This window comes from Lolium perenne, chromosome 5 (assembly GCF_019359855.2).
Source record: "Lolium perenne isolate Kyuss_39 chromosome 5, Kyuss_2.0, whole genome shotgun sequence".
NCBI classification, from domain to species: Eukaryota; Viridiplantae; Streptophyta; class Magnoliopsida; order Poales; family Poaceae; genus Lolium; species Lolium perenne.
The window spans coordinates 176779110-176806358 of NC_067248.2; the positions used below are offsets into that span (position 1 = coordinate 176779110).

A 27249-nucleotide genomic window follows, 5' to 3' on the forward strand; every position below is an offset into this window, starting at 1 on the left:
AAGTAAATTTTCTCCTCCATGCCCGGGGGACTAAAAATATCATGCTCATCAAAACCAGCTTCCCCAAGCTTAGAATTTTCCATATCATTAGCAACAATGGTGTTCAAAGTGTTCATATTAATATGTTCCATGGGTTTTTTAATTTTCGAATCAAACCATCCATGTCTTAAATCAGGAAATAGAATAAGAAGCTCATTGTTGTCCATTATGCCTTACTAGTGTAAACAAGAAACAAAAAGATGCAATTGCAGGATCTAAAGGAAATAGCTTCGAGCACACACACACAATGGCGCCAGAAAAGTACTTAGTTACCTGGAACCGGAGTATGAGTGCCTTTTACCTTTCCTCCCCGGCAACGGCGCCAGAAAAGTGCTTGATGTCTACTCACGCTTCTTTTCCTGTAGACAGTGTTGGGCCTCCAAGAGCAGAGGTTTGTAGAACAGCAGCAAGTTTCCCTTAAGTGGATCACCCAAGATTTATCGAACTCAGGGAGGAAGAGGTCAAAGATATCCCTCTCATGCAACCCTGCAACCACAAAGCAAGAAGTCTCTTGTGTCCCCAACACACCTAATAGGTGCACTAGTTCGGCGAAGAGATAGCGAAATACAGGTGGTATGAATAAGTATGAGCAGTAGCAACAGCGCCAGAAAAGTGCTTTGCTGTCCAGGACTGGCGTGTGGTTGATGGCGGTAATATTGCGGACAGTACAGATGCAGTAGAACAGTAACCAAGCAGCGATAGCAGTATTTAGGAACAAGGCCTAGGGATCATACTTTCACTAGTGGACACTCTCAACATTGATCACATAACAGAATAAATAGATAGATGCTAGACTCTACACCCTCTTGTTGGATGATCAACACCACTAACTGTGTAGGATTACACGAACCCTCAATGCCGGAGTTAACAAGCTCCACAATATTCGATGTTCATATTTAAATAACCTTAGAGTGCATGACAGATCAACACAACCAAACCAAGTACTAACATAGCATGCACACTCTCACCTTCACGCTACGAAAGGAGGCATAGATCACATCAATACCATCATAGCAATAGTTAACTTCATAATCTACAAGAGATCACAATCATAGCCTACGCCAAGTACTACACGATGCACACACTGTCACCATTACACCGTGCAGGAGGAATAAACTACTTTAATAACATCACTAGAGTAGCACATAGATGAATTGTGATACAAAACTCATATGAATCTCAATCATGTAAGGCAGCTCATGAGATCATTGTATTGAAGTACATAGGAGAGAGATTAACCACATAGCTACCGGTACAGCCCTTAGCCTCGATGGAGAACTACTCCCTCCTCATGGGAGACAGCAGCGGTGATGAAGATGGCGGTGGTGTCGATGGAGAAGTTTTCCAGGGGCACTTCCCCGTCCCGGCGGCGTGCCGGAACAGAGACTCCTGTCCCCCAGATCTTGGCTTCGCGATGGCGGCGGCTCTGGAAGGTTTCTCGTACCGTGGCTTTTCCGTCTCGAGGTTTTAGGTCGAGGGGCTTCTTATAGGCGAAGAGGCGGTGTCAGAAGGGGTCTGGGGCCACCAGACAATAGGGCGGCGCGGCCAGGGCCTGGGCCGCGCCAGCCCCATGTGTGGGCCCCCTGTGGGTCCACTCTGGCGACTCTCGGGTGTTCTGGAAGCTCCCGGGGATTCTAAGATGCTGGGCGTTGATTTCGTCCGATTCCGAGAATATTTCCTTACTAGGATTTCTGAAACCAAAAACAGCAGAAAACAGGAATTGGCCCTTCGGCATCTCGTCAATAGGTTAGTTCCGGAAAACGCATAAATATGACATAAAGTATGCATAAAACATGTAGATATCATCAATAATGTGGCATGGAACATAAGAAATTATCGATACGTCGGAGACGTATCATACATCATCTACATTGCCATGTGCTCGCTTAAATTGTGTATACTATGTTTGTCACAGCGGTCGGAGATCCAAAAAACAGCTGACGAGTGCGAGGTTATGTGGGATCAGAGCCTTAGAGATGAAAAGCCTGTCGGACCATTGCGGCATTTCATTAAGGTATGATCACCAACTTTGAATGTACGCTATTATGTTCGGGTGGCTGATACGTCTCAAACGTATCTATAATTTCTTATGTTCCATGCTAGTTTTATGACAATACTCACATGTTTTATATACACTTTATATCATTTTGATGCATTTTCCGGCACTAACCTATTAACAAGATGCCAAAGCGGCAGTTCCTGTTTTCTGCTGTTTTTGGTTTCAGAAATCCTACACAGGAAATATTCTCGGAATTGGACGAAACAAAAACCCACGGTCTTATTTTCCACGGAGCCTTCCAGAAGTCCGAAGAGGAGACAAAGAGGGGTGATGTCTACGGGTGCTTCTATTCTTGTAGACAGTGTTGGGCCTCCAAGAGCAGAGGTTTGTAGAACAGCAGCAAGTTTCCCTCAAGTGGATCACCCAAGGTTTATCGAACTCAGGGAGGAAGAGGTCAAAGATATCCCTCTCATGCAACCCTACAACCACAAAGCAGGAAGTCTCTTGTGTCCCCAACACACCTAATACACTTGTCAGATGTATAGGTGCACTAGTTCGGCGAAGAGATAGTGAAATACAGGTGGTATGAATATATATGAGCAGTAGTAACGGCACCAGAAAATAGCTTGATGCTACAACTGGCGTGTGGTTGATGGTGGTAATATTGCAGGCAGTACAGATGCAGTAGAACAGTAAACAAGCGATGATTGCAGTATTTGGGAACAAGGCCTAGGGATTTTACTTTCACTAGTGGACACTCTCAACATTGATCACACAACAGAATAGATAAATGCTATACTCTACACTCTCTTGTTGGATGATGAACACCACTAATTGTGTAGGATTACACGAACCCTCAATGCCGGAGTTAACAAGCTCCACAATATTCGATATTCATGTTTAAATAACCTTAGAGTGCATGATAGATCAACACAACTACACTAAGTACTAACATAGCATGCACACTGTCACCATCACACTATGAAGGAGGCATAGATCACATCAATACTATCATAGCAATAATTAACTTCATAATCTACAAGAGATTACAATCATAAACTACGCCAAGTACTACACGATGCACACACTGTCACCTTTACACCGTGCAGGAGGAATAGACTACTTTGATAACATCACTAGAGTAGCACACAGATAAATTGTGATACAAAACACATTGCAATCATAAAGGGGTATAAATAAGCACTTCACTATGCTATTCATAACAGTGAATAAGTATTCTGTGAAATATAGCCTAAGAGACCCACACGGTGCACACACTGTCACCTTTACACACGTGGGACAAGGAGTCTCCGGAGATCACATAAGTAAAATCCACTTGACTAGCATAATGACATCTAGATTACAAGCATCATCATATGAATCTCAATCATGTAAGGCAGCTCATGAGATTATTGTATTGAAGTACATAGGAGAGAGATGAACCACATAGCTACCGGTACAGCCCTTAGCCTCGATGGAGAACTACTCCCTCCTCATGGGAGACAGCAGCGTTGATGAAGATGGCGGTGGAGATGGCAGCGGTGTCGATGGAGAAGCCTTCCGGGGGCACTTCCCCGTCCCGGCGGCGTGCCAGAACAGAGACTCCTGTCCCCCAGATCTTGGCTTTGCGATGGCGGCGGCTCTGGATGGTTTCTCGTACCGTGGCTTTTCCGTCTCGAAGATTTAGGTTAGGGACCTTTAAATAGGCGAAGAGGCGGAGTCGGAGGGTCGACGAGGCGGTGACACACTAGGGGGCACGGCCCACACCCTGGCCGCGCTGGCCTATCATCTGGGGCCCACAGGGCCCCCCTCTGGTGGCTCTCGGGTGTTCTGGAAGCTTCGTGGGATTTTAAGATCTTGGGCGTTGATTTCGTTCAATTCCGAGAATATTTCCTTACTAGGATTTCTGAAACCAAAAACAGCAGAAACACAGGAACTGGCACTTCGGCATCTCGTCAATAGATTAGTTCCGGAAAACACATAAAATCATCATAAAGTGTGAACAAAACATGCAGGTATTGTCATAAAACAAGCATGGAACATAAGAAATTATCGATACGTCGGAGACGTATCAGCATCCCCAAGCTTAGTTCCTACTCGTCCCGAGTAGGTAAACGATAGCAAAGATAATTTCTAAAGTGACATGCTACCAACATAATCTTAATCATACTATTGCAAAGTATATGAGATGAATGCAGCGATTCAAAGCAATGGCAAAGACAATGATTAAACAACTGAATCATATAGCAAAGACTTTTCATGAATAGTACTTTCAAGACAAGTATCAAAAGTCTTGCATAAGAGTTAACTCATAAAGCAATAAATTCATAGTAGAGGTATTGAAGCAACACAAAGGAAGATTAAGTTTCAGCAGTTGCTTTCAACTTATAACATGTATATCTCATGGATATTGTCAACATAAAGTAATATAACAAGTGCAATATGCAAGTATGTAGGAATCAATGCACAGTTAAAACAAGTGTTTGCTTCTAGGATAGAAGGAAATAGGTAAACTGACTCAACATAAAAGTAGAAGAAAGGCCCTTCGAAGAGGGAAGCATCAATTGCTATATTTGTGCTAGAGCTTTTGTTTTGAAAACAAGAAACAATTTTGTCAACGGTAGTAATAAAGCATATGTATTATGTAAATTATATCCTACAAGTTGCAAGCCTCATGCATAGTATACTAATAGTGCCCGCACCTTGTCCTAATTAGCTTGGATTACCTGGATTATCACCGCAATACATATGTTTTAACCAAGTATCACAAAGGGGTACCTCTATGCCGCCTGTACAAAGGTCTAAGGAGAAAGCTCGCATTGGATTTCTCGCTTTTGATTATTCTCAACTTAGACATCCATACCGGGACAACATAGACAACAGATAATGGACTCCTCTTTAATGCTTAAGCATTTAGCAACAATTAATATTCTCATATGAGATTGAGGATATTTGTCCAAAACTGAAACTTCCACCATGGATCATGGCTTTAGTTAGCGGCCCAATGTTCTTCTCTAACAATATGCATGCTCAAATCATTCAACTCATGGTAAATCGCCCTTACTTCAGACAAGACGAACATGCATAGCAACTCACATGATATTCAACAAAGGGTAGTTGATGGCGTCCCCAGGAACATGGTTATCGCATAACAAGCAACTTAATAAGAAATAAGATACATAAGTACATATTCAATACCACAATAGTTTTTAGGCTATTTGTCCCATGAGCTATATATTGCAAAGACGAAGAATGTAAATTTTAAAGGTAGCACTCAAGCAATTTACTTTGGAATGGCGGAGAAATACCATGAAGTAGGTAGGTATGGTGGACACAAGTGGCATAGTTTTTGGCTCAAGGATTTTGGATGCACGAGAAGTAATCCCTCTCAATACAAGGCTTAGGCTAGCAAGGTTATTTGAAGCAAACACAAGTATGAACCGGTACAGCAAAACTCACATAAGAACATATTGCAAGCATTATAAGACTATACATTGTCTTCTTTGTTGTTCAAACACCTTTACCAGAAAATATCTAGACCTTAGAGAGACCAATCATGCAAACCAAATTTTAACCAGCTCTATGTAGTTCTTCACTAATTTGTGCAAAGTATATGATGCAAGAGCTTAATTATGAGCACAACAATTGCCAAGTATCAAGTTATTCAAGACATCAGACCAATTACTACATGTAGCATTTCCCGTTTCCAACCATATAACAATTAACGAAGCAGTTTCAACCTTCGCCATGAAAATTAAAAGCTAAGAACACATGTGTTCATATGAACCAGCGGAGCGTGTCTCTCTCCCACACAAGCATTTATTCAAACAAAAACAAAAACATATAGACGCTCCAAGTAAAGTACATAAGATGTGACCGAATAAAAATATAGTTTCAAGAGAAGTGACCTGATAATTTTGTCGATGAAGAAGAGGATGCCTTGGGCATCCCCAAGCTTAGATGCTTGAGTCTTCTTGAAATATGCAGGGATGAACCACCGGGGCATCCCCAAGCTTAGAGCTTTCACACTCCTTGATCACCTTGTATCATCCTCCTCTCTTGACCCTTGAAAACTTCCTCCACACCAAACTCGAAACAAACTCATTAGAGGGTTAGTGCATAATCAAAAATTCACATATTCAGAGGTGACACATTCATTTTTAACACTTCTGGACATTTCTCAAAGCTACTGGAAGTCAATGGAACAAAGAAATCCATCCCACATAGCAAAAGAAACAATGCGAAATAAAAGGCAGAATCTGTCAAAACAGAACAGTCCGTAAAGACGAATTTTAAAGAGGCACCAGACTTGCTCAAATGAAAATGCTCAAATTTAATGAAAGTTGCGTACATATCTGAGGATCACTCACGTAAATTGGCATAATTTTCTGAGTTACCTACAGAGAATTAGGCCCAGATTCGTGACAGCAAGAAATCTGTTTCTACGCAGTAATCCAAATCTAGTATGAACCTTACTATCAAAGACTTTACTTGGCACAACAATGCAATAAAACTAAGATAAGGAGATGTTGCTATAGTAATAACAACTTCCAAGACTCAAATATAAAAAAAAGTTGCTGTAGTAAAATGAACACATGGGTTATCTCCCAAGAAGTTCTTTCTTTATAGCCATTAAGATGAGCTCAATAATTTCAATGATGCACTCCCAAGAAATAAGAGTTGAGGCAAAAGAGAGCATCAAGAAGCAAATAGGAAAACTAGACAAGCTCAACTTCAAGATTTTAAGCATATAGAGAGGTGTTTTAGTAACATGAAAATTTCTACAACCATATTTTCCTCTCTCATAATAATATCCAGTAGCATCATGAGCAAACTCAACAATATAACTATCACATAAAGCATTCTTATCATGAGTCTCATGCATAAAATTATTACTCTCCACATAAGCATAATCAATTTTATTAGCAATAGTGGGAGCAAATTCAACAAAGTAGCTATCATTATTATTCTCATCATCAAATATAGGATGCATATTGTAATCATAATCAAATTTATCCTCCATAACAGGCGGCACCAAAAGATTACTATCATTATAATCATCATAAATAGAAGGCAAAGTATCATAAAAGAAAATTTTCTCCTCAATGCTTGGGGGACTAAAAATATCATGCTCATCAAAACCAGCTTCCCCAAGCTTAGAATTTTCCATATCATTAGCAACAATGGTGTTCAAAGTGTTCATACTAATATGTTCCATGGGTTTTTTAATTTTCACATCAAACCATCCATGTCTTAACTCAGGAAATAGAATAAAAAGCTCCATGTTGCTTTCCATTATGCCAAACTAGTGATAAACAAGAAACAAAAAGATGCAATTGCAGGATCTAAAGGAAATAGCTTCGAGTACTTACAACGGCGCCGGAAAATAGCTTAGTAGCCGAGATCCGGAATGTGAGTACCTTTTACCTTTCCTCCCCGGCAACGACGCCAGAAAAGTGCTTGACGCTGTCCAGGACTGGCGCGTGGTTGATGAGGGAGGAAATGGTGTAGCTTTCCTTCGTTCCCCGGCAACGGCGCCAGAAAAGTGCTTGATGTCCGCGGGTGCTTCTATTCTTGTAGATAGTGTTGGGCCTCCAAGAGCAGAGGTTTGTAGAACAGCAGCAAGTTTCCCTCAAGTGGATCACCCAAGGTTTATCGAACTCAGGGAGGAAGAGGTCAAAGATATCCCTCTCATGCAACCCTGCAACCACAAAGCAAGAAGTCTCTTGTGTCCCCAACACACCTAATACACTTGTCAGATGTATAGGTGCACTAGTTCGGCGAAGAGATAGTGAAATACAGGTGGTATGAATATATATGAGCAGTAGTAACGGCACCAGAAAATAGCTTGATGCTACAACTGGCGTGTGGTTGATGGTGGTAATATTGCAGGCAGTACAGATGCAGTAGAACAGTAAACAAGCGATGATTGCAGTATTTGGGAACAAGGCCTAGGGATTTTACTTTCACTAGTGGACACTCTCAACATTGATCACATAACAGAATAGATAAATGCTATACTCTACACTCTCTTGTTGGATGATGAACACCACTAATTGTGTAGGATTACACGAACCCTCAATGCCGGAGTTAACAAGCTCCACAATATTCGATATTCATGTATAAATAACCTTAGCGTGCATGATAGATCAACACAACTACACCAAGTACTAACATAGCATGCACACTGTCACCATCACACTATGAAGGAGGCATAGATCACATCAATACTATCATGGCAATAATTAACTTCATAATCTACAAGAGATTACAATCATAAACTACGCCAAGTACTACACGATGCACACACTGTCACCTTTACACCGTGCAGGAGGAATAGACTACTTTAATACATCACTAGAGTAGCACACAGATAAATTGTGATACAAAACACATTGCAATCATAAAGGGATATAAATAAGCACTTCACTATGCTATTCATAACAGTGAATAAGTATTCTGTGAAATATAGCCTAAGAGACCCACACGGTGCACACACTGTCACCTTTACACACGTGGGACAAGGAGTCTCCGGAGATCACATAAGTAAAATCCACTTGACTAGCATAATGACATCTAGATTACAAGCATCATCATATGAATCTCAATCATGTAAGGCAGCTCATGAGATTATTTTGTATTGAAGTACATAGGAGAGAGATGAACCACATAGCTACCGGTACAGCCCTTAGCCTCGATGGAGAACTACTCCCTCCTCATGGGAGACAGCAGCGTTGATGAAGATGGCGGTGGAGATGGCAGCGGTGTCGATGGAGAAGCCTTCCGGGGGCACTTCCCCGTCCCGGCGGCATGCCGGAACAGAGACTCCTGTCCCCCAGATCTTGGCTTTGCGATGGCGGCGGCTCTGGATGGTTTCTCCCTCGTCAACCAGAACTGTGGACCCCGGTCCATTCTTTTACATCTGAAATACAACCTACTGCAATCATTGTTCTCTGTTGTTCTTTGCAAACAAACATCATTCTCCACACCATACGTTTAATCCTTTGTTTACAGCAAGCCGGTGAGATTGATAACCTCAGTGTTAAGTTGGGGCAAAGTATTTTGATTCTGTTGTGTAGGTTCCACGTTGGCGCCGGAATCCCTTGTAACTCCTTCACCAACAACCTTCACGTGGCCTTCATCTCCTACTGGTTCGATAACCTTGGTTTCTTACCGAGGGAAAAACTTGCTGTTGTGTGCATCACACCTTCCTCTTGGGGTTCCCAACGGACGTGTGCATCACACGCCATAAAGACATTTTTCTGGCGCCATTGTCGGGGAGATCAAGACACGCTGCAAGGGGAGTCTCTCACATCCAATCTCTTTACTTTGTTTATTGTCTTGCTTTATTTTATTTTCTATCTTGTTTGCTTTCTTTATATCAAAAACACAAAAAAATTAGTTACTTGCATTTACTTTATTTACCTTTTGTTTATTCCATCATGCTTCCCCCTAAGTTCACTTTGAAAGATATATCAGTAGGGCATGGGTCTATCATTGAAAGAGATAATATAGAAGAATTTTCACTCATGTTAGTACATTTAAAGATTTTGAAGATAGACCCTTGGTAGAACTTGCTCCTACTTATGAAATTGCTACTGCCTCTTTAGTACACATGTTGGAAGCTAGATTTGTTAATCTTAACCCTATAATGCAACATATGTTTCTTACACTCTCTGATATGGAAGAAGGAGAGAAGAAAGATTTTGTTTTAGAAACCCTTCTTAAAGAATTTGGTGATGTAGCTAGAGAAGCTAGAAAAGTCTTTATTCAACATAAGATGCTTGGCTTTTATATCGATTTTGCAAATACCCTTGAAAAGATGGAAAAATAAAGACTAAAGTACACTAATAAAGTCAATTGTGAGGGGGAGATTAAAGTATCAATACCTTATAAGCTCTTAGTAATGCATGAGGCACTAGAAAAGAATTTTGATTGGATTGTTCCTGAAAATTTATTTGAGGAGGATAGTAAGCCTAAAAGTAATGAAAGAGGAGCCTCTGAAACTTACATAGATAAGATACAATGCATTGTTGAGAAAACTCCCAACTCCTCTGTTGATGCTTCTTCTCTTGATGATACTTGATTTACACTTTCTGCGCCTAGCTGAAAGGCGTTAAAGAAAAGCGCTTATGGGAGACAACCTATTATTTTACTTCTGCAATTTTTGTTTTATATTTGAGTCAAGGTGCTTGTTACTACTGTAGCAATACCTTTGTATCTTTACTTTATTTCATTGTTGTGCCAAGTAAAGTCTTTGATAGTAAGGTTGATACTAGATTTGGATTTCTGCGCAGAAACAGATTTCTAGCTGTCACTAATTTCAGTAAGTCTCTATGTAGGAAACTCAGAAAATTCCGTGAAAATTCATGAGTGATGCTCAGATATGTACACAACTTTCATTCAATTTGAGCTTCTTCATCTGAGCATGTTAAGTGCCTCTAAAAAATTCGTCTTTACGGACTATTCGGTTTTGACAGATTCTACCTTTTATTTCACATTGCCTCTTTTACTGTGTTGAGTGGATTTCTTTGCTCCATTAACTTTCAGTAGCTTTGGGTAATGTCCAGAAGTGTTGGGAATGATTGTGTCCTCTCTGAACATGTGAATTTTTGATTATGCACTAACCCTCTAATGAGATTGTTTTGAGTTTGGTGTGGAGAAAGTTTTCAAGGATCAAGAGAGGAGGATGATATAATACGATCAACAAGAGTGAAAAGTCTAAGCTTGGGGATGCCCACGTGGATCATCCCTGCATATTTCAAGAAGACTCAAGCATCTAAGCTTGGGGATGCCCAAGGCATCCCCTTCTACATCAACAACTTATCAGGTCACCTCTAGTGAAACTATATTTTTATTCCGTCACATCTTATGTGCTTTAATTGGAGCGTCTGTATGTTTTTATTTTTGTTTGTGTTTGAATAAATTCGGATCCTAGCATTCCGTGTGTGGGAGAAAGACACGCTCCGCTTGTTCATATGAACACTGGTGTTCTTAGCCTTACTTTTAATGTTCACGACGAAGGTTGAAAACCGCTTCGTTTATTGCTATTTGGTTGGAAACAGAAATTGCTTCATGTGGTAATTGGTATGTTGTCTTGAATAATTTGATACTTGGCAATTGTTTTGAGCTCTCAAATAGATCATGTTTAAGCTCTTGCATCATGTAGTTTGAACCTATTAGTGGAGAATTACTGTAGAGCTTGTTGAAATTTGGTTTGCATGATTGGTCTCTCTAAAGTCTAGATATTTTCTGGTAAATGTGTTTGAACAACAAGGAAGACAGTGTAGAGTCTTATAATGCTTGCAATATGTTCTTATGTAAGTTTTGATGTACCGGTTCATACTTGTGTTTGCTTCAAACAACCTTGCTAGCCAAAGCCTTGTACTGAGAGGGAATGCTTCTCGTGCATCCAAAACCTTGAGCCAAAAGTTATGCCATTTGTGTCCACCATAACTACCTACTATGTGGTATTTCTCTGCCATTCCAAGTAAATTGCTTGCGTGCTACCTTTAAAATTTCATTCCTTGTCTTTGCAATATATAGCTCATGGGAAAGTAGCTTAAAAACTATTGTGGTAAAGAATATGTCGCTTATGTATCTTATTTCTTATAAGTTGCTTGTTGAGCGGTAACCATGTTTCTGGGGACGCCATCAACTGTTACACTTTTGTTGAATATCATGTGAGTTGCTATGCATGTTCGTCTTGTCTGAAGTAAGGGTGATTTGCCATGAGTTGAATGGTTTGAGTATGCATATTGTTAGAGAAGAACATTGGGCCGCCAACCAAAGCCATGTATCATGGTTGAAGTTTCAGCTTGGACATTAATCCTCAATCTCTTATGAGAATATTATCTGTTGTTGAATGCTTAAGCATTAAAAGAGGAGTCCATTATTTGTTTTCTATGTTGTCCCGGTATGGATGTCCTCAAGTTGAGATTTATCAAAAACGAGAAATCAAATGCGATCTATCTCCTTGGACCATTATACAGGTGGCATAGAGGTACCCCTTTGTGACACTTGGTTGAAACATATGTAATGCAATGATAATCCATGGAAATCCGAGCTAATTAGGACAAGGTGCAAGCACTATTGGTATTCGATGCATGAGGCTTGCAACTTATAGGATGTTTATGCATAACACATATGAATTATTACTACCGTTGACAAAATTGTTTCCATGTTTTCAAAATAAAAGCTCTAGCACATGAGTAATCCCTGGTTCCCTCTGCGAAGGGCCTTTCTTTTACTTTATGTTGAGTCAGTTTACCTACTTCTTTCCATCTTAGAAGCAAACACTTGTGTAAACTGTGTGCATTGATTCCTACATACTTGCTTATTTGCACTCATCATATTACTTTGTGTTGACAATTATCCATGAGATATACATGTTGAAGTTGAAAGCAACTGCTGAAACTTATATCTTCCTTTGTGTTGCTTCAAAACCTTCTATTAAGAATCTATTGCTTTATGAGTTAACTCTTATGCAAGACTTATTGATGCTTGTCTTGAAAGTACTATTCATGAAAAGTCTTTGCTATATGATTCAGTTGTTTAGTCATTATCTTTACCATTGCTTTGAATCACTTCATTCATCTCATATGCTTTACAATAGTATTGATCAAGATTATGATAGTAGCATGTCACTTCAGAAATTATCCTTGTTATCGCTTACCTACTCGAGGGCGAGTAGGAACTAAGCTTGGGGATGCTTGATACGTCGCAAACGTATCTATAATTTCTTATGTTCCATGCTAGTTTTATGACAATACTCACATGTTTTATATACACTTTATATCATTTTGATGCATTTTCCGGCACTAACCTATTAACAAGATGCCGAAGCGCCAGTTCCTGTTTTCTGCTGTTTTTGGTTTCAGAAATCCTACACAGGAAATATTCTCGGAATTGGACAAAACAAAAGCCCACGGTCTTATTTTCCACAGAGCCTTCCAGAAGTCCGAAGAGGAGACGAAGAGGGGCAACGAGGCGGCCGCACCCTAGGGGGGCGCGGCCCCACCCCTGGCCGCGCCGCCCTATGGGGTGGGCCCCTCGAGCGTCCCCCGACTCTGCCCCTTCGCCTATATATTCTCTCCGTCGCGAAAACCCTAGTACTGAGAGCCACAATACGAGAAAAGTTACTGTGACGGCGCCGCCAATCCCATCTCGGGGGATTCTGGAGATCGCCTCCGGCACCCTGCCGGAGAGGGGAATCATCACCGGAGGGCTCTACATCACCATGCCCGCCTCCGGATTGATGCGTGAATAGTTCATCCTTGGACTATGGGTCCATAGCAGTAGCTAGATGGTTGTCTTCTCCTCTTGTGCTATCATGTTTAGATCTTGTGAGCTGCCTATCATGATCAAGATCATCTATTTATAATGCTACATGTTGTGTTTGTTGGGATCCGATGAATATGGAATACTATGTCAAGTTGATTATTGATCTATCATATATTTGTTGTTTATGATCTTGCATGCTCTCCGTTGCTAGTAGAGGCTCTGGCCAAGTTGATACTTGTAACTCCAAGAGGGGCTATTTATGCTCGATAGTGGGTTCATGCCTCCATTGAATCTGGGACAGTGACAGAAAGTTCTAAGGTTATGGATGTGCTGTTGCCACTAGGGATAAAACATCAATGCTTTGTCTAAGGATATTTGTATTGTTTACGTTACGCACAGTACTTAATGCAATTGTCTGTTGTTTGCAACTTAATACTGGAAGGGGTGCGGATGCTAACCCGAAGGTGGACTTTTTAGGCATAGATGCATGCTGGATAGCGGTCTATGTTCTTTGTCGTAATGCCCTAAGTAAAACTCATAGTAGTCATCATGATATGTATGTGCATTGTTATGCTCTCTCTATTTGTCAATTTCCCAACTATAATTTGTTCACCCAACATGCTATTTATCTTATTGGAGAGACACCACTAGTGAACTGTGGACCCCGGTCCATTCTTTTACATCTAAAATACAACCTACTGTAATCATTGTTCTCTGTTGTTCTTTGCAAACAAACATCATTCTCCACAACATACGTTTAATCGTTTGTTAACAGCAAGCCGGTGAGATTGACAACCTCACTGTTAAGTTGGGGCAAAGTACTTTGATTGTGTTGTGCAGGTTCCACGTTGGCGCCGGAATCCCTGGTGTTGCGCCGCACTACACTCCTTCACCAACAACCTTCACGTGGCCTTCATCTCCTACTGGTTCGATAACCTTGGTTTCTTACTGAGGGAAAAACTTGCTGCTGTGCGCATCACACCTTCCTCTTGGGGTTCCCAACAGACGTGTGCTTCACGCGCCATCAGTGGCTTTGTAACCATGAGTTCCATGACGCAGAACACTGCACGAAAGATGCGGCGGTTAGCCAACTTGCTAGGTTGCCGCGACGCCGAAATTCCTACATCCTCTTCTGAAGAGCCGGAGGTATGGACTATTTTGTTGCTGTCAAACATGTTCTTACTAATTTCAACTTTTGTAATCTCATGTGTTCATGTTTGTGAAGATTTCTGACGTCGACGAAATTTTGAGTCAAAGCATTAGTCGCGGCAAGAAGCAAGCCACACGGTCTTCTTATCAGTTGAAGCCAAGGGGCAAGGCTCCAAACCGATACACTCCGGAAGATTATGTCAACCGAGGAAAGAAGGTTGTCATTGAGGAGGATGAGGCGCCACCGCGGAAATCATCATTGAGGAGGATGAGGAACGATGAACCGTTATCTTCAGAGGAGGAAGAGCAGCAGGAGCAGGAGCAGCAGCAACAAGAGCCACGGCAGTGGACGAAAAGGATGGCCGTCCGGAAGCAGCCCGTGAGGAGGGGACGTCGAGGATATATGGATTTGTGTTGTGAACTCTATCTTCATTGCTACATGTCTCTATGTCATTACTACGTGTTGTGAACTATATGTCATTTCGAACCATGTCTATTGTTGCTACTTGTTGTTTGAATCTACGTGCTACGATGTGAGCTATGATGTGTTATATGTGTATGTTCTATGTGTATGAAATTGCTATTGTTGTGTTCAAAACTGTTTAACTAAGGCAAGAATTGTCATGGTTTTAACACAAGTCAAAGTGTGGCGCCCCTCACGCTGGCGCCACACCTCACTATGTGGCGCCCATGGCATCGGCGCCACATATGTTGATTATATATCGAAAACATCCAGGGGCTTCGGACGCTTGGTCCTTAGCCGTTTTGGCGAGGCTGTTTGTGTGGCGCCCGTGGCATCGGCGCCACACATAGAGCCTCGCCAAAACGGCTAAGTCCCAGACGATTTGTCTTACAGTATGTTTTGGGCAATTACAAGTGCATGTGTGGCGCCGATGGGAGCGGCGCCACACATCCTGCCACGTCGGAATGGCGCACCAGCTCAGCATCGAGGGCACCACGTCGGCTGGGAGAGTGGCGCCGAAGGCACGGGCGCCACTCAGGCATGTGTGGCGCCCATGAGAAGGGTGCCACACAAAAGGGTTAGATGGGTGAAATAGTTTGCCCGAAGGATCAGTCTATGCTATAGTTGCAATAAAGGGTTATTTTTGTGTAAATCGCCTTTGCGGAGTGCCACCTAAGGAATACTAGGAAAAGAATTTTCTTTGTTGAATGTTCGTCAGTTGGCACTCGGCAAAACCTTACTCCATCAAGGTTGCCTTCGATGAAGGGAGAGGGGACACATGTTGCATGCCTTTGGCGAGTGTTAATCAAAATTTGACACTCGACAAATACCACTTTTGCCTAGTGTCAAATTTAGGCATTAGGCAAAGGCTATCTTTGCCTAGTATTATTTATTTGCGGAGTGTATTTTTAAAATTTGCTGTGTGTGGCCTCTTTGCCAAGTATATTTTGGCAAACACTTGGCAAAATTGGTCGCTGCCAAGTAGCAAGAAATGTGACACTCGACAAAGACTAAAAAACTCAGCAAAGAAACGTTTTCCCGTAGTGTGCTCAGTCCCAACTGTCGTGGGGTAGGACAAGTATGCCAAGCAAAACCCTATGGATAAGACCCTCTGCTGTCCAAGTTATCACATATGTCTCCGCCGCCACTCTCTGATAAGAAAACCATAAAGATGAATAAAAATTGTAATATTAATTCTTGGCGCATGTTGCACGATGGAAGATGCTTCACTGTCTTGTTGTATGATGAATCTATTGGATTTCGATGCTATAAATATATATTGGTTTTGCCTTTGTTTGTTAAGTTGTCCTATTTCCCGTGTTCCTAGGTCATGAAAGGGATATGTCTCAATCACTTTGATTGTGATTTCGCAACACCATTTGCTGATTCAAACCCGCCATTAACAAATCCGCCACATCAGAGACCCAACACCACCGGACCGAGTCAACCGCGACCAAATCCGGTCACTGTGAGCATCTTCTCGAGGGCACGAAGAAGCCTTGGACGCGTTTTTTTTCTTGGCAGTGATGAAGAGGAAGGAGCCGACTTTAGCTACAACCGACAAAGTAAAAGCATTTTTCCAAAAATTTATGGTCGCCACAAATTACTAAAAGCGATGCTATTTTAATAACAAGTATAGAGCACTATATAGTACCAAACCAAATGTAAATGTTAGACAGATTTTCACCATGAAATAAAATGGAAATGCCAACAATTCAATTTATACTTGAGAAGTTTATATACATGTGCTTACCTACTCATATACTAGATGGCTCTGTTAAGATATTAATTAGACCATATGCAATGAAATTTCTATCTATCTATTTAATAATACTAAAAACAAAGAAACATTCACTCAATAATATACATATGTACTTTATAATTTATTTGCATCAAAATATAAAAAGGAGGCTTCTTTTCGTTTTCCACAATTAGGGTGGTAATGTTTCTGTTTAAGTGAAATGTTCGAGAAAGGAAAAACCTTTTGCGCAATTGATATATTTTAAATGATATACAATGAAACTATATAGCTGAAACCACAATAATAAATATTGATAAACATTAGAGTATGATTAGCTATTCTAACTAAATAACATACAACCTAAATTTGCTAAAACCACGTAATGATAAAAACAAGTATACAATTTTAGTATAATCGTAGTTACCCTGAGATGCCCCAAGATCAAAATCTAGTCGAAACCTCCACGAGTCTAGGAACGAATAAGTTAAAGTGGTGTACGTTTATCATTAAATAGGTATTGATAACATGCCCCCTTACATGATTTGAGACCCAAAGTTTCAGTTACTTGTATTAATGTGCAATTTGAATAGTGACTGCTACCTAACATGGTTTGTTAGGCTAATAGTTAACTGCGAAAACTAAGAGACCAGTCCAAGGAGATATATGAAAATTGCGTAGGGATCTAAAGGTAAACGAAAAAACATCGAGCACTAATTTTGGTTAGTGTACGTAATACAACATAGAGGGTGTCTAGACGCTACAGTTTCTTGCTCCACTAGAGCTTTAGAGGTTATAGAATAAACCAATTTTTTGTACATTATTTGTACTATCAAAAAGAGCGTTATGAGGCAAAGTGGTGGATCTGGTTCGGTCTATGTGCGTTTCATGTTTAGTGTGAAAAGATTTGAAATAGTTGCAGAGTTTAATGACGATCACTTCAGCTCTAGGGCGCTGGTTATTAGGGGTAAGTGATGAAGACTATGTAGAAGGAGAACGACGATCTAGTGGTTGTAGTGGTTATTAGATGGTTCAAGAAATTTGATGTAATTTTTTTAATGTTTAGGGTGCCCTATACCTTTTCTGATTTTTTTTACAATAGATCAGGGTTGTAATGGAAAAAATTAAATGTGAAATAAATAATGCAACGCTGGCCACCCAGGAACCAAACAGAGCTGAAACGGCGAGACGGTGGCGAGCCCACGCGGACAGAGCGCGACCAAAACTTGGGCCGAACAGGCGCGTGACAGTGATGGGCTCCTCACAGATGCGTTTCGTTCCGTGCCCAACTTCCCTAGCCTCCTCCACGCACCGCCTTGCACGTTTTGTTCCTATCCACTCCTCCAAGGGAAAGCCCTGCCCGTCTCGTCTCCGCGCAACCATTCCCCAAATCGCCCCTCCGCCCAATCGGGAGAATCGCAGAACCCTACCTCCCCCCCACCCATGGCTCTTGCCCGCCGCCTCCTCCCGCTCTTCCTCCGCCGCGGCGGCGCCCTCCCCCGGCCCCCATGCCCCACCCCCGCCCGCGCCCTCTCCACCGCCGCCCTCCCAGCCGACGCCCCCACCCCAACCGCCGACGAGGACGACGACGCCATCACCATCAAGGGCGTGCGCATCTCGGGCCGCCCGCTCTACATGGACATGCAGGCGACCACGCCGGTCGACCCGCGCGTCCTCGACGCCATGCTCCCCTACTACCTCTCCCAGTACGGCAACCCGCACTCCCGCACCCACCTCTACGGCTGGGAGTCGGACGCGGCCGTCGAGTCCGCCCGCGCGCGCGTCGCCGCGCTCGTCGGCGCCGACCCGCGCGAGATCTTCTTCACCTCGGGCGCCACCGAGTGCAACAACATCGCCGTCAAGGGCGTCATGCACTTCTACCGGGACCGCCGCCGCCACGTCATCACCACGCAGACCGAGCACAAGTGCGTGCTCGACTCCTGCCGCCACCTCCAGCAGGAGGGCTTCGACGTCACCTACCTCCCGGTCCGCCCCGACGGCCTCGTCGACCTCGCCCAGCTCCGCGACGCCATCCGCCCCGACACGGGCCTCGTCTCCGTCATGGCCGTCAACAACGAGATCGGCGTAGTCCAGCCGCTCGAGGAGATCGGGCGCCTCTGCCGCGAACACGGCGTCCACTTCCACACCGACGCGGCGCAGGCCCTCGGCAAGATCCCCATCGACGTCAACCGGATGGGGATCGGCCTCATGTCCCTCTCCGCGCACAAGATCTACGGGCCCAAGGGCGTCGGCGCGCTCTACCTGCGCCGCCGCCCCCGCATCCGCGTCGAGCCGCAGATGAGCGGCGGGGGGCAGGAGCGCGGCATCCGCAGCGGCACCGTGCCCACGCCCCTCGTCGTCGGCTTCGGCGCCGCCTGCGAGATCGCCGCCCGCGAGATGGACTACGACGAGAGGCGCGTCAGCGCGCTGCAGCAGCGCCTGCTCGACGGCATCCGCGCCAGGGTCGACGACGTCGTCATCAACGGCAGCATGGAGCACCGCTACTCGGGCAACCTCAACCTCTCGTTCGCCTACGTCGAGGGCGAGAGCTTGCTCATGGGGCTCAAGGAGGTGGCCGTGTCCAGCGGCAGCGCGTGCACCAGCGCTAGCCTCGAGCCGTCCTACGTGCTCCGGGCGCTTGGCGTGGACGAGGACATGGCGCACACCTCCATTCGCTTTGGCATTGGCCGCTTCACCACCGAGGCCGAGGTGGACAGGGCCACTGAGCTCACTGTGCACCAGGTGCTCAAGCTCCGGGAGATGAGTCCGCTCTATGAGATGGCCAAGGCTGGCATCGACATCAAGAGCATCCAGTGGTCGCAGCACTGACACTCTCTTCGCTATGCTTATTCCCCTCCACTGCTCTCTATAATTGCACGGATGGTGGACACATACTACCTAGGTATATTATGCCTTTTAGATGTTTCTCTGTTATATCCTGTTCTATTTCATAAGGGGCGATGTATTTTCTAACCAAGGTTGCCAGTCACCTGCTCTAGTGTAACGTGTAACCTTGTACACTATTTGAATCTGGTATATCACCCACTTCATAGTTTTGAGCATAAAACGGTCCGTGCAATGTTTTCTCAGTAACAAGTTAACATGCATTTGTTTTTACAGTTTTGTTTTCTATGATGAAGTCTGTGCAATTACTTTGAATATATCTGATCAATAGAACATAATATTCCCCGATACTTCAAACGAGAAGTTAAGTGCAGCAGAAGAGTTGGTGGTAGATTACCATATTTTGTCTGTCATGAGATTTTGCAAATTTATGTGCTGAACTGCTGATAGAGAAATAGACAAGATGTGTCTCGCTTCTAAAACAAATAGTCCTCAAGCTGAACGTCTAAAATCGTTTTATGTTTTCTTGAGGTCTTAGTTTGTTTGCTTGGCAACCGATCATTGTGAACTAGAAAGGCATGTATAGTTTGCAGCCTGATCATGTCGAGTACCGTAGACCAAACTGACCTGATCATATGGCGTTGTAGGCTTGTACCCCAATTGCATTTTGCCAAGTATACAATTTCACATGCTTTTCCCTGTTCTATAGGTTGTCTGTGTTTTTTCTCAACGTCCGTGTCTCCTTGTTTCTGCTCATATGCTGGTGGTACTTCCATCAGAGAATCCTAATCTTAATAACAATAGTAGCATGTCTTTACCCTACTTTACCGTAGGAGTTCATCTATACCAAATCCTGTAGGTATATCTGTATATGTTGTTCCCCTGTCCCTTCGGTTTGTATATTGGTAAACTTGAATCATGTTTTTTGCTTATGTCATTCACCAATGCTTTGGTGCAATCAGTCATTTTGCATCCTTGTATACTCTTCATGTAGCTAGATTTGGTGCTATTTAATTCTTGAAATTCTAGGGTTTGCAAGGTACTTAGTTCTCATGCTCTCAGATATTATATCTGTTTAAATATAATGAGCTAATACCAAACTGACATGTTGAGCAAATAGTCTTGTCGTAGCAGTTGGTCATGCCAATGCCATTGACAGTGGCGGTGCTACACCAAATGATCATGTGATGTCAATCCATTTACGCTCCTGACTACATGAATTTCTGGATAAATATGAAAAAAAATTCAAGTTCGTTTTACACAAACTGTGATGTCAGTTAGACTTCACTGCATGGAGTATGGCAATAGTAAGGTTTTTCGTCAGTGGTTATGGAAGAGGTTCTCAAAAAGGGGACTCCGATTGATAGTTTCTACTTTAGAGTGCTGGGAAGAACAAGGATTTACTATTTCTAAGCTGCATTGGCTTAGAAAAAAGAGGGTAAGGTAATGGGTGAAGATTGAAATCTGATTAGGTTCAGTCCTCTTCGGATTGGCCAATAACTCTATCACTTACTTTAAGTCATTCCTTGGAGAACTTTCGGCTATGCACCTTAGGGGGGAGAGTATGCTATTGATACATGATCCGGTACAATTATCTAATTTATTGCATGGATGAATTATTTCAGGCATGTTTGGTACTGTGGAACATACGTGTAGGCAGACCATGTGGAAGGCATGCTTGGCAAAATGGCAGCACTGTGTCATGTTGATGGTTCAAACAGCCAAAGATAGTTAGACATGTTCTCTACCTGGAGTATGTTAAAACACAAAATAAAGGTAGTTAGACATGTTCTCTACCTGGAGTATGTTAAAACACAAAATAAGGAAACCTGGTATTGTATATGTCCTAAGGCACAATTTGAATCAGTTCCAGTGATGTGTATGTATTATTGTTGCAGATATGATTTTGGTACCCCTTTCCTTTTTTTTTTGCAAGAAATTCTCTCTTTCTGTAACGTGAAAAATTATATTGCTGTGTAGTTTGTTGTATTGATGATGATGATGTTGTTGTTCTTGTGATCTCCTAGTTTGATATGTTGAGTTTGTAGTGGAGTGATGTTCAACTTGCACCGGTGGTACATTTGTACTCAAGGGCTATACATCTTTCAAACCATCTCAATCAGTGCTTGCACTGTACATCTATGTTATTCCTTTTGAAAGGACGTGATGTGCTAGTGGACAATCGGCATCAACTATAACTTGGTGCGGTGTGTAAGACATAGCTGGAAATCAAAAGGCTAAAGAATTTTGGAAGCCCAGCCACACTGCAGTTCTATAGCAATTTCTCTCATCACTTGTGAATTTCACTCTGCGTGCAACTTAGAAACTTACATCTCGGTTCTATAGGAACTCTCAACATGAGTTTTGGCTTTGCTGTCAAAAGTTATAACTCAACAGGGGTATTTTAACAAAGAGTTTACTAGCAAGTCTCCTTTCTGAAATGATCCGAATTGAAGTTCAAGAATTTGTCCAGAAGAAAAAAAAAGGGTTCCAGAACTTTGAAATTGAGATGTGATTACAGGGATGTGGCAAATGTGACAACATATCATGTGAAAATCAAATAGCTAAAGGTAGAGACAAATTCTAACAAGAAACCAAGGACCTCGTGAGTATTACTTAGGCAGTCAGCCTCATCAATTAGACATGCCAATGAAATATCAAGCCCTTGATTCCAACAAGGCTCAGAGAAAGTGGAAGTAGAATATCTGAGGTATGAACCGATGTTCATCCAAGGCACTCGATAGCTTGATGGTAGTTGCCATTGCTAGAATGTAAAAATGAGAACACATTCGACTTAAACTACTTTACCTGAGCTATTGTTTGGCATAGAAGAACTGTTCCAGCATGTACCGGTTAATACTGGCAGACAATATATGTACCTTCATACAGAAAATACAACACAATTTTCCTTCAACTCGCTGTCATTGCTCACGACAAATACACAAGATTGCCTTTCCAGTGGTCACAGCACTGAGACTGTCTTTCCAATGGTTATTCGATGGACCTGCTTTAAATGTGCACGGATGGACACATAAGTAGGTATAGGCTTTTAGCTATTCCCTTCTCTGTACATCCTGTTTTATTTCATAAGGGGCAATGTAATGTAACCAAGGTTGCCAGTCACCGTGTAACCTTGTACACTATTTGAATCTGGTATATCACCCATTGCAAAGTTTTGAGCATAAAACGGTGCTGCAATCTTTTCACGGTGATAAGTTAACAAGCATTTGTTACCAAAGTTCTGTTTTCTTCGACTTCACTGCCTTAGAGCAACTCTAACATAGCCCCTATTTATCGGAACTGAAAAAATCGAGTTCAGTCTCCCGAAAAACACTTTGGTTGCGGATTTAGCGATGGCGCAGAACAGAAACCGAAAAGGGGAACCGAACTCGAAGAAATCAAACGTCACGGGAAACCAAAATTTGCGATCGCACACGATTTCATCAATTGCAGCTAAATTCGTTCATAATTTGTACAATACTAGGCTAAATACATGCATATTGCACGTACATTACGATCTAGGCACCTAAATTCAACTAGAATTTGTCCCCGGAGTGACTATACTGTCACCGGGGAGCTAATGTCGCCGGCGGAGGGTTTTTGCTCGCCGGTCTTCCTAGGCGAGGACGACCGCCAGCACTTCGACGACCGGCGCCTCGGAGGTGCTCCCGCACGCTTGAGGCGTCCCGGCGGCGTCGTCGTCGTCGCCATGCGGGGGCAGCGCCGACAGAGGAGGGCTGCACGCCGCGGCAACGGGGGGCGCCTCGGGTTTTGCTTCCGCCGCCTCCTCCGCGCGCGCAGCGAGGTACGCCATCATCTCCGGCCACTTCCGGCCGGCCCTCCTCCATGCGCCGATGGAGCGCCGACGGCTGCCGAGCTCCGGCGACGCCCGTGCACCCGGCGGACGCCGAGTGCACCTTCCGGCGCCGGATTGGCCACCTCCCCTACCCACGCGTCTAGCACGCGTCATTCCGGACGGAGGGGAGCTGGCCGAAGCGGCGGCGCGGCCTCGGAGCGGCCGAAATCGCTCGTCGGAGCGGGGACCGGGCTGACAAGGTATCAACTTGTCAATGCCTATGGATTGTAGGCTAGGGTTTAGTTGGAAGTAGAGGGTAAGTAGATCTCGAAGGTTTCAGCCGAAAAGTACTCGACGATTATGAAAACTAAGGTTTGCAGACAATGATTCGATTCCCTCTTCGTCCCTCGGCTCCCCCTTTATATAGGAGGTGGAGCCAAGGGATTCGTGCTATACAAGTTACAGAGTCCGGGACGGTTTCTAACTCATCCCGCCATATTACAAATAACACTTCCTATTACAACTCTTAACTTTCCTTGATATATCTTGGGCTCCCGAATCTTCTTATTCTTCGGGTAGTGGGCCTTCAGTAAACCCCGGGTACTATCTTCGGCAGGCCCATTTGGGATGCCTATGTCAGTAGCCCCCGAGATTTTGCTTGAATCGTAGAATCAGGAAAAATCTCCACTGTTTATTTTTATTCGAAAGCTTTAACTTTTTTATATTTCTTCACATAAGATTTCTATATTGTACAGGGATAATGGTAGTTGGGGCTAGTTCATCTGACGGATCAGGTACTAGTTAACTGCTCTAGTGGCAATCCGCAAAAACCTACTTCAAAATCACGTCCCTGGACATGATCTCGGGATACTGGTGTAAACTTCGACAGGTGCCGCTTAAGGTCTTACCATTCTGTCGAGTCCCAGTCAAATTTATCGAGTACCTAACGCGTCCGTTAGGATTTTTCTTCGTATCTGTTGATACGGATAAAGGTAGCAGAGCGCAGTCTTTGGTGATGCCACGCCCAGCAGAACGGATCTGGGGTCTTACCTTCGCAAATTTGCGGCATTCAGAAATTGATCGCAACTTCGGCGTTCTGAGAATATATTGTCGAGTGCTTTTCCGGCTGTTGGAATGGCACATTTTATCGAGTCAAATATGACTTATATTGCTCTCCCGATGGGAGTATATGTAGAGTTAACTATAACTCGAAATATACTCTCTTGCTTTTCTATTTTTCCTTTGTTAATTTCATCGGGCACGCGAACAGCGTTCCCGATGGGAGTAGCCCCCGAGGCTACAACCAAGAACTTGTGCTTGGTTGTAGGCTCAACATTTTAGTCCACCTTGTCGCTATATTGTCATTATTTCCCAAAATGATCTCTTTCTTCTTCTTCTTCTTTTTTTTTTTATCTCTCGGGTGCGCGAACAGCGCTCCCGATGGGAGTAGCCCCCGAGGCTACAGCCAAGGACTTGTGCTTGGTTGTAGGCTCCCGCAATTTCTATACTGCCATACTCGAAATTTTGCTTTTTGTCGAAGTAGCCCCCGAGCATTTGGGCAAAAACTTGTATTTGATCAAAGGCTCCCGAAGTATTGAATAATTCTTCCTGTCGCCAATCTTCTTTTATTCTTCTTGTCGACATGCTTCCCTTAATCAAATTTACTTCATCCCTGTTGAATAGTCGTGATTTTTCTGCCCTGTGGGTCCATTGCTTCCACCACATTGACACGTCGTGCAAGTGGGGGACACACGTCCTCCGCTTTTTCTGGCGCACGTACGGTAACGCCTATCTCTGTAAAAATACCTTTTTTACCCTTGTTTCTAGAAGATCTATTCTCACCACACGATTTCTTCATCCAACGGCACACTGCTTCACCTGATTCTTATATAAACCTTTCTTCAACCTCCGAGTTCATCCCCTCGCTTGCGCCGCTCACCTGTTCCTCTTCGCAAAACTTCCCCTGCGCCCAACTCTCTCTGATCTTCCGCACTCACATACATTGCTCTGCCCATTGCCGTTGATGCCACCGCGCACGCGTCTGACTCGCCACAGCACTCCGGAATCCAAGATGGCCGCCGAGGATCTTGAGTGGGAGAGATCCAAAATCTCCAACCAAGACACCAACATGCTGAAGAGGCTTGGCCTCATGAAGAAGGAGGACGCCATCCGCTTTCCCAGCGAAGAAAGCTACCCCAAGCCTCCAATGGAGTATCGGGTTAGTTTTGTTGATCACCTAATCCGCGGCCTTTCGGCCCCAATTCACGATTTCCTCCGCGGCCTTCTTTTCGTTTATGGGATTCAACTGCACCAGTTGACCCCCAATTCCATCCTTCACATTTCTATTTTCATCACACTTTGCGAATGCTTCCTCGGAATCCCTCCCAATTGGGCTCTGTGGAAACGCATTTTCTGCCTCCGCCGCAATGGCTCCCACAACGTCACTTATAACATAGGTGGCGTTGTTATCTGTGTTCGTACTGATGTCGACTATTTCGACGTCAAATTTCCTGATTCTGTCCAAGGATGGCGCAAAAAGTGGCTGTACATTCACGAAGAAAGCGCCAACTCCGTTGAGCACAACATAGTTCCTTTCGACGGAAGTGCCAGAATTCAGCGCCGCCGCTCCTGGGATGCCGAAGCTTCCGAGGAAGAGAAAAAAGCGACAGAGGCACTCATGTCTCGTATTCGTCAGCTTCAAAACACTCGAGGCAAAGAGCTGTCTGGTGTTCAAATCACTGCCTACTTCCTTAGGATTAGAGTACAGCCTCTTCAGGCTCGTAAAAATCCCCTTTGGACGTATTCTGGTAAAAATGACGCCAACAGAATCTCCGGTGATCTTTCCACCAAGGACTTGGAGAAGTTGATTCGAAGACTTTCTCGCCTGGGTAAAGACCCAATTCCTTCCTCTTGTCGCGTGGAACCGTACAGCGCCGCCAATCCACTCCCCGAGGTATTTTGTCTTCCCGAGTTTTTATCTTGTTTCGCACTTTCTCTGCATCTCATTATATTGTCATCTCTTTAATTTTCCTTTGGTCACTATTTTTTACAGAACCATCCTACTATGACTTCCCTTCCTCCTCTTCCGGAGGGTGGAGAAGTCGAAGAACAGGCCATCGTTGCCGAAGATACTCAAGGTTCTTCTATTCCTGAAAGTGAAGTCGCGGGTTCTCACAAATCTGCGGCTTCTCATGAAAAAGAAATTGAGTCTGAAGCCAGTGAATCGACGCAATCCCTTCCTCCGGCTGTTTCTCCAAGGAACAAAAGGAAAAGGACTGATGCCGAGGATTCTGGCACCTCTAAGGCTGAAGAAGTTGTTCCTTCTCATCCGAAGGCAGCTTACGATCCTTATGTTGAATCCCTCGTCAGCTCGTAAGTCGTCTTTATTTCTCCCTATTTTTGTACTCGAAATATTTATCTTGTCTTGCTTTTTATGCTGCCGATTTTTTGATCAATAGTGATGACGAGGAAGAAGTTCCAACTACTGACGTGGCTCCTCGGACAAGCACGTCACGTACTGTACTTGCCTCAGACACGCTAGTTGAAGGAGAAGAAACCTCGCCTCCTCAACAAAACGTCGTCACCACTACTCCACCATCAAGCCCCCTTGCTCCTTCACCAAAAAGGACAAGGGTTGAAAAGATTGTTGAACCTGCCCCTCAGTTGGGCAGTTCGTCGACTCTGCTCTTAGATGATGTAAGCTTGTCGACATCTATATTTTCCTTATTTTGTTTTTTTTTTTTCACGCCTTCTCGCTCTTTTTCATGCCGATGTTTCTCTTGCTGTGTTCGTCTTGAATAGCCCATGATCAAAGAGCTTCTTCGCATCGGATCCCAATTTATTGGGTACCGTGAATATGCGAACAGAGCTGAAGGTAACGACTTCTATGCTTGCCGTTTTTCCCTGGCTTTTTGCTCCAGTTGTTTGTCGCGATTTTT

At 43.6% G+C, this 27249-nt stretch overlaps 1 protein-coding gene across 1 annotated transcript; it reads left to right on the forward strand.

Moving 5' to 3' along the window:
* The first annotated feature begins 18017 nt into the window (after positions 1-18017).
* On the forward strand, positions 18018-21514 carry LOC127346121 (cysteine desulfurase, mitochondrial). Its single transcript, XM_051372657.2, has 2 exons — positions 18018-19573; positions 21141-21514. The coding sequence occupies exon 1, from the start codon at positions 18115-18117 to the stop codon at positions 19498-19500; it is 1386 nt and encodes a 461-aa protein (XP_051228617.1). The 5' UTR covers positions 18018-18114; the 3' UTR covers positions 19501-19573; positions 21141-21514.
* Positions 21515-27249: the final 5735 nt, after the last annotated feature.

Bases quoted from the DNA above. Each gene is read 5' to 3' on its own strand.
- LOC127346121 (XM_051372657.2), top strand. From the start codon at position 18,115: ATGGCTCTTGCCCGCCGCCTCCTCCCGCTCTTCCTCCGCCGCGGCGGC.